We start from the raw sequence: 8,334 nt of genomic DNA, 5'->3' as shown, positions 1-8,334 counted from the left end.
GTGAGAGAGAGAGAGAGAGAGAGAGAGAGAGAGAGAGAGAGAGAGAGAATTTTTTAATATTTATTTTTTAGTTCTCGGCTGACACAACATCTTTGTTTGTATGTGGTGCTGAGGATCGAACCCGGGCCGCACGCATGCCAGGCGAGCGCGCTACCACTTGAGCCACATCCCCAGCCCCTATATATATACTTTTTTAAGTTGTAGATGGACACATTATCTTTATTTATTTATTTATTTTTTATGTGGTGCTGAGGATCGAACCCAGTGTCTCACATGTGTGAGGCAGGCGTCTACCACTGAGCGTCTACCACTGAGCCCCAGCCCCAGCCCCAACCCTCCTTGAGAAGCTTTTTAAAGTGGTTTTGACACAAGCCAGAGAGGGCTTAACCTGGGACACTCCTGCTGTGCCAGTCTCCAGGTGGCAGAGTCTAAGCATCTTATGCTGTGTGGCCCATCGATAACACGTGTCGATTTTCTTGCCCCTACAGAATAATTTTCAGGCAAGCCATCAAAGTGGATGTGTGGTTATACTTGAGGCAGGAATAGTGACCAGTGTGCCTCCTCTGTCACCTGTTCTGTCCTGCCCCGAGGGAGGTGTTGCTAACTCTGGCCACCCTTGTTGGCACACCCTGCCAGGATCTGTCCCGTGCCCCTCTGGTGACTGCTGCGGAGCCCTCCTCATCTTTCAAGGCCCTCCTCAAATGTCCTCTCCCCTGGAAGCTTCTACCCAGGCCCCAGGCCGCGCCTGGGCAGCTTCTGTCCCTGTATGTCTCACTTAGGTTGACTGACATGTTGCATGCTTGCCCTCACGGGCCAGGACTGCCCAGGGCCCCTGCCTAGACCAGGGCTCCCGGCGTCATCCTATTCCAGTCTGGCCTGTGAGACTACAGGAAACTTATAATTAATAAGTTAAAAGAATCAGGTGGCCTCTGAGGTGACATAGGCTGCATGAGGCTCGTGGTGAAGTAGTGGTTTTATTGATTGGACCCCAGAGAACTCTCACCCTGGTCCCAACCATCTACCCATGTTTTTGGTGGTAAGGGGAGGGTACTGGGAATTGAACTCGGGGGCACTCAACCACTGAGCCACATCCCCAGCCCTATTTTGTATTTTATTTAGAGACAGGGTCTCACTGAGTTGCTTAGCATCTCGCCATTGCTGAGGCTGGCTTTGAACTCACAGTCCTCCTGCCTCAGCCCCCTGAGCTGAGCCAAGCCCACACCGCACTGGCCCATCCACCCTTTCTCAAGGGTGGGGAGCGGATCACCACACTGCACTTCCCAAGACCCATCATTCACATCTTTTTTCTTTTACTGGGGATTGAATCCAGTGGTGCTTTACCACTAAGCTACATCCCCAGCTCTTTTTTTTTAATTTTTATTTTACAACTTGGTCTCAAAGAGTTGCCCAGGCTGGCCTTGAGCTTGTGATCCTCCTGCCTCAGCCTCCTGAGGTGTAGCCACTGCGCCCTGCTCATCATTCACCTTTTGATGGACTTTACTGCCCCTTGGCACATGGAGCTGCTGCCCTTGAGGCTGGCCTGGGAGACAGAGGCGGGTGCAGATAGCCATGACCTGTATGTCTTCCCCAGTAGCCCTGTGTTCATTAGAAAGAAGGGGGAAAAATTAACTTTAATACTGTTTCTGTAACCCAGGCATTTGAAATAGTATCATTTCAACATGTAATGAATATTGTAACTTTATTTTTACTTATTTATTTATTTTGTGGTGCTGGAGATTGAACTCAGGGTCTTATTCATGCTAGGCCAGCACTCCACCACTGAGCTACACCCCAGCCTGATATTTTAACATTTTAATGAGCAGGCGCTCTGTAAACCTCTGGTTATTTAAAGGGCAGAAACCTGCTCTGACCCGTATCTGGGCCACCTATGCCTGGCCCCCAGGCGGCTCAGGTGTGAATGAATGAAGGAAGGAAGGAGCGAGTGAGCACATGTGCCATTCTTCTCTAGAAATTCTGCCTCGCCCCACTCCCAACTCCTGGAGACGCTCCCACAAGCCCCACTTCAGATTGCCCTCCTCCAGGAGGCCCCTCTGATTCAGGGCTGTGGGACTGCTGCAGGGTGGCTAAGCTCTCTGTCATGTGTCTGTTGGGTGCCACTCTGGGACCTGTCAGTGCTAGCATCAGAAGGGGAGCTGCCATCGGGCATTCAGAACCTGAGAGGCCAACCAGGGAGCCCCACGTTGCAGGGGCGACAGCAGGAGGAAGAGAGGGTGGCAGTCACAGCTGCCCAGCGGGGTGATCAGCCAGCCTCCATTCTCCCCAAACCTCTGAGGTAGAGACCCCTAGGCAGAGATTTGGTCCTTATAGCCCAGAGGCCAGAGAAGCAAGAGAAGTGAGGGCAGGTGGCCAAACTCTGCCCTAACCAGCCTCCTTGTCCTCTCCCCAGGTAAGAGCAAAGAGGCTGAGATTAAGAGGATCAACAAGGAACTGGCCAACATCCGCTCCAAGTTCAAAGGTAGGTTGGGACCCCAGACCTCTCGGCTGTGAGGGAGGAAGGAGCTGGGAGCTGGAGTGTGGGGACTTGTCCTGAGATCCTCACTGTTAGCTCTCCTTTACTCCTTCCTCTGCCCCAGGGGACAAGGCCTTGGATGGCTACAGTAAGAAAAAATATGTATGCAAATTGCTCTTCATCTTCCTGCTTGGCCATGACATTGACTTTGGACACATGGAAGCTGTGAACCTGCTGAGCTCCAATAAGTACACAGAGAAGCAGATAGTGAGTCGGGGGAGGAGGGCAGGGTCTGGACCCCTGAGTCTGAGGGAGGAGGGGCTGGAAGTACAGTTCCAGGATCTGAGGGTTGGCTCTAGGGCCACTTGGTCACAAGGTTCCCAACCTTTCATTTTCCTCCCGGCCCAGGGTTACCTGTTCATCTCTGTGCTGGTGAACTCTAACTCTGAGCTGATCCGGCTCATCAACAACGCCATCAAGAATGACCTGGCCAGCCGCAACCCCACCTTCATGTGCCTGGCCCTGCACTGCATCGCCAACGTGGGCAGTCGTGAGATGGGCGAAGCCTTCGCTGCTGACATCCCCCGCATCCTGGTGGCTGGGTAAGGCACTGAGGATCCATGGGGGAGGAGGGCTGGGGGCCATGAGGTGCAGCCAAGGAAGTTGTGAAACCTGTCTGAGGTCTCCCAGCCAGGCTGTGGACCACCACTAGGCTGGAACCTCAGAGGTTCCAGCAGTACCCCTGTGATTATCTCTTCTCCCACCAAGCTGACTGGAAGGTATGAGGTGGCTTCTCCACAGAACCACGGGGCTTTCTCTTTGATATATGGAGCTTTAGCATCTAGTATAAAAATGGTTATAATCTTACTTCTGTTGCTTCTCCATTGATTTAAGAAACGTGTATTGAACAACTACTTTGTGCCAGGCACCATACTGATGGGTGGTTGAAATCGTTGCAGAATGAAATGTGGTATTCATCTCTCAAGCTGTGGGGTGCAGGGGCATATAAATGTGTCTAACAGCGGGGGATCAGGGAGGGCTTCCTTGAGGAAGTGGCATCTATCTATCTATGTGTGCTCCCTTTTGCATGCTAGGGATTGAACCAGGAGTATTCTGCCTCTGAGCTACATTCCTAGCACCCCCCACCCCCACCCAACTTTTAAGACAGAATCTCAGTAAGTTGCTTAGGGCTTCACTAAATTTCTGAGGCTGGCTTCAAACTTATGATCCTTCTGCTTCTGGAGTTGCTTGGGTTACAGGCATGTGCTATTGCACCCAGAAGAAAATATTCTTTTTTTAATATTTATTTTTTAGTTGTAGGTGGACACAATATCTTTATTTCATTTTTTTGTAATATGCTGCTGCGGATCGACCCCAGTGCCTCACGTGTGCTAGGCGAGCGCTCTACCACTGAGCCACAACCCCAGCCCCCAAGAATATTCTTTAATAGATCCATGAAGTAGCCAGAAAATAAGGGACACATAAGACCCAGTGCACAGGGGGATGAACAGAGTGCAAAAGCCAGATTTCGCTGGTCTGAGTGTTGGTTTGAGGACCCTGCAGCCTCCTGGACCAAACTTGTCCAAGAGGAGCTCCAGAAGGCCACACTTCAAAGTGAGAGTGACCTAGAAATAAATCCCCTCGGGGACTGTGTGTAAAATTACCTGTCTCAAACCTTGGCCCAGAGCATCCCTGAGACTGGCTTTTAGCCTGATTTTGTATGACCTTGGTAGTCCAAACATCCCTTAGTTAACTTTTAGTTTAAAGTGATCCTATCTTCAGCCCAGGCCTCAGGGATTTCCACAGATGAAGCTCCAGGTCACATGAGTAGCCCACATTCACAAAATCACCAAACACAGGACACGAGACACCGTGAAAGAGAACACTACAGTAAAACTAGAAAATAATACCAGAAAGGAACATAAATATGCTTAATGTGTTTCAAGAAATTAAGAGAACTAAGTACTAAGCAGATTTAAAAAGAAATGAAAAATGTCATTAAAATAAGTGATCCAGTTTAACAGCAGAGCAGATGTAACCAAAGCAAGAATTAGTGAACAGAGAGTAAAACTAAGGATTTAAAGTAATCAGAATATAGCCCAGAAAAATCAAGAGATGGAGATTTACCAATAAAAAAAAAAAAAAAAAGAGATGGAGATTTATTTTTACTTTTTATACACATATGTACATACATACATACTGGGGATTGAATCCAGCAGAGGCACTTTACCACTGAGCTATATTCTCAGTTCTTTTTACTTTTATTTTGAGATAAAGTCTTTCTCAGTAGCCGAGGGTTTTGCCAATTTGCTGAGGCTAACCTTGAACTTGTGATCCTCTTGCCTCAGCTCCCCAAGTTGCTGGGATTACAGGTGTGTGCCATTGCATGTAGCTGAAACGGAGATTGATTGATTGATTGATTGATTTTTTTATTTATGACAGCAGGACGCATTACAATTCTTATTATACATATAGAGCACAATTTTTCATATCTCTGGTTGTATATGTTTTTTTATTTACATATGACAGCAGAATCCATTACAATTCAAAATAGAGATTTTTTTAAAAAGAAATTGAAGCTGAGGTAGAGTGCTTGCCTTGCATGCACAAGGCCCTGGGTTCAATCCCCAGCACTACAAAAAAAAAAAAAAAAAGAAAGAAAGAAAGAAATTGGGGCTAGGTAGTGCTGCATGCCTATAATCCCAGTGACTTGGGAGGCTGAGGCAGGAGGATGCCTTTTTTTTTTTCTGTCTTTGATAGATGTGTCCCCAGACCATGGCAGTAGTTGTGTCACATGGTGGCAGGAGATGGGGAGATCTTCATGTATCTCACGAGGTACCCCAATGGCTAGTGACTCTGGGGCCAGCTTCATCTGGTGTTGAGGTGTGAGGAGGTCAGTTCCAGCATAAGCCACTAATTGCTCATCAGTTTGAGGCAGTCTCAGCATTTAGCAAGACCCTGTCTCAAATAAAATTAAAAAGGCTGGCTGTAGCTCAGTAGTACAGTGCCCCTAGGTTCAATTACTAGTACACACAAAAAGAGAGAGGGAGAGAGAGGTTGGGATGAGGCTATAGCTCAGTGGTAAAGTGGTTGAGTGCTTGCCTAGCATGTGCTTGATCCGTGTTTGATCCCCAGCACTGTTAAAAATAAAAAGAGGGGCTGGGGTTGTGGCTCAGTGCTAGAGCGCGTGCGAGACCCTGGGTTCGATCTCAGCACCACATAAAAAAATAAATAAATAAGTGAAATAAAGGTGTTCTTTCCAACTACAACTAAAAAATAAATATTAAAAAAAAATAAAAAAGAGGGACTGGGGTTGTGGCTCAGTGGCAGAGCGCTTGCCTTGCACATGTGAGGCACTGGGTTCCATCCTCAGCACCACATAAAATTTAAATAAATAAGTAGAATAAAGTTTTTTTTTTAATTTTTTTTTGAGACAGACAGAGAGAGAGAGAGAGAGAGAAAGTGTTTTAATATTTATTTTTTAGTTTTTTCGGTGGACACAGCATCTTTGTTTGTATGTGGTGCTGAGGATCGAACCCGGGCCGCATGCATGCCAGGCGAGCGTGCTACCACTTGAGCCACATCCCCAGTCCTAGAATAAAGTTATTAAAAATAAAAAAAAAGATAAGAGTCATAGTAGACAGACAGTGATACTCACCTGTCATTCCAGCAACTGGGGAGGCTGAGGCGGAGGATTGCAAGTTCAAGGCCAGCCTCAGCAACTTGTGAAACCCTCAGCCCCTGTCTCAAAATAAAAAATAAAAAAAAAGACTAGGGATGTAGTGCAGTAGAAAGCTCCCTTGGGATCAATCCCCAGCACCATAAAGAGAGTTCTAGAAGACAGAGGTTAACATACTGCTATTTGGAATTCTGGAATGAGGAGGGGAGAGTGTGGCAGAGGCACTGTTTGAGGAGATAATGGCCAAGACTATTGCAGAATCAATGAAAGAGGCTGATCCCCAAATTCCAGTAGCACAGGAAATCATAGACGGAAGTCCAGCGGGTGGGTGGGGGAAGCAGGAGACAGCCAGGCACCGAGGCTGTGTTGGAGCTGGGGCAGGTGGATCAGCCTTGTGGCAGTGTGGTGGTTAGAGAGGGGTGTGCTCTGGAACAGTGACAGGAGAGTTGGGAGGTGAAGTGGTGGGTGGGTGATAGCAGACTGGCATTGGGATGACAGAGACTGGGGAAGAGCCTGGCCCGGGAGAGGAGGAGCCTTGAGCTGGGAGCACCAGTGTTGGGTTGGGCATCTGCATAAAGATGTCCATGGGCTGCTGGAGCCTGAGGAGTCAGGACCAGAGTGGGAGAGTGAGTGGCAGCCACCAATGCGCTTACCCCTGCCCTGCTGTTTTAACACTTCAGTTTAACCTCATCCATCCACAATGTCATTTTGACACTGAATCAACATAAAAAAATTATTCATGAGCCATTTTCTGGGCATCCTGTTTTGTTGCTGGGTCTTTGGAACCTGGCATGTAGTGTACACATGCATCACGTCTCCTTTTGAACTAGCCTCAGTTTAAGTGCTCAGAGGTGACACGTGACTGGGGGCTACTGCACTGGGCAACCTAGGAATAGATGGTAATTAAAGTCACAGCCTGGATGAAGTCCCTGGGAGCAGGGGATGTGACAGGAAAGAGAAGTGGCCTGAAGGCTGAGCTGTGGGGTGGAGACGAAGAGGAAGCACAGGCGGTGACACAGGACACTAGGAGCTTTGGTGGAGGAAGGAGTGGTTGGTGGTGGCAGCTGCTACTAGTAGTTTCTATAAGGTAAGGACAGGCAGTCAGCAGGTCACCTGCCACCTGAGAAGGGCAGAGGCCAGTGTGAGCAAGGGCAGTGTCCTGCCAGGGTCAGGGGCCAGGGTGGGGTAACCTGGCTCACCACTGACCTCTGGGCACTAGAAGCTTGGCCTTGCAGCACCTGGGGTGTGAAGGAACTCCTTTTTTGGGGGGGGTGGGTACCAGGGGCACTTGATCACTGAGCCACATCCCCAGCCCTATTTTGTATTTTACTTAGAGACAGGTTCTCCCTGTTTCTCAGTGCCTCTTTTTTGCTGAGGCTGGCTTTGAGCTCGTGATCCTCCTGCCTCCACCTCCCAACTCTCCTGTCACTGTTCCAGAGCACACCCCTCTCTAACCACCACACTGCCACAAGGCTGATCCACCTGCCCCAGCTCCAACACAGCCTCGGTGCCTGGCTGTCTCCTGCTTCCCCCACCCACCCGCTGGACTTCCGTCTATGATTTCCTGTGCTACTGGAATTTGGGGATCAGCCTCTTTCATTGATTCTGCAATAGTCTTGGCCATTATCTCCTCAAACAGTGCCTCTGCCACACTCTCCCCTCCTCATTCCAGAATTCCAAATAGCAGTATGTTAACCTCTGTCTTCTAGAACTCTCTTTATGGTGCTGGGGATTGATCCCAAGGGAGCTTTCTACTGCACTACATCCCTAGTCTTTTTTTTTATTTTTTATTTTGAGACAGGGGCTGAGGGTTTCACAAGTTGCTGAGGCTGGCCTTGAACTTGCAATCCTCCGCCTCAGCCCCAGCACCACCCTCCCAGCTTATGGATAATTATCTACATCTTTTACAATTTTTTCCTCAATTGCTTTCCCTGTGCCAATTTGATTTGCCTTTGTTCTGTGATTTATGAATTAATGTTAAAAATAGATTTAGGATGGCAGTGAATATTTATTATCCCCTGTGCCTTACTTCTTTATAAAATAAAGTGCTATATGTGAGAAAAATTTAGTTTACTTTAGTTCTTTCTTGATTCCATGTAATTTTTTGTTCATCAGATCAACTCATGCCCATGTAAACATTGGGCAGAGTATTCATTTTTTTATTGAAGGAACAAATAACATACAT

General features: G+C 47.9%; 1 protein-coding gene across 2 annotated transcripts in view; it reads left to right on the top strand.

Annotated features, from left to right (window-relative positions):
* Window positions 1–8,334, top strand: part of Ap2a1 (adaptor related protein complex 2 subunit alpha 1) — a 28,702-nt gene that overhangs the window by 1,347 nt on the left and 19,021 nt on the right. For both annotated transcript variants that reach the window (XM_015496514.2, XM_015496513.2), the window contains exons 2-4: window positions 2,408–2,476; window positions 2,595–2,737; window positions 2,879–3,072. In XM_015496514.2, the coding sequence (XP_015352000.1) occupies window positions 2,687–2,737; window positions 2,879–3,072 (245 nt within the window). In that variant the 5' untranslated portion in view covers window positions 2,408–2,476; window positions 2,595–2,686. The remainder of the gene's footprint in view (window positions 1–2,407; window positions 2,477–2,594; window positions 2,738–2,878; window positions 3,073–8,334) is intronic.

This window comes from Marmota marmota, unplaced genomic scaffold, assembly GCF_001458135.2.
Source record: "Marmota marmota marmota unplaced genomic scaffold, marMar, whole genome shotgun sequence".
Classification (NCBI taxonomy): Eukaryota; Metazoa; Chordata; class Mammalia; order Rodentia; family Sciuridae; genus Marmota; species Marmota marmota.
Note: the sequence above shows the minus strand (reverse complement) of the source record. Positions and strands in the feature narration are given on the sequence as shown.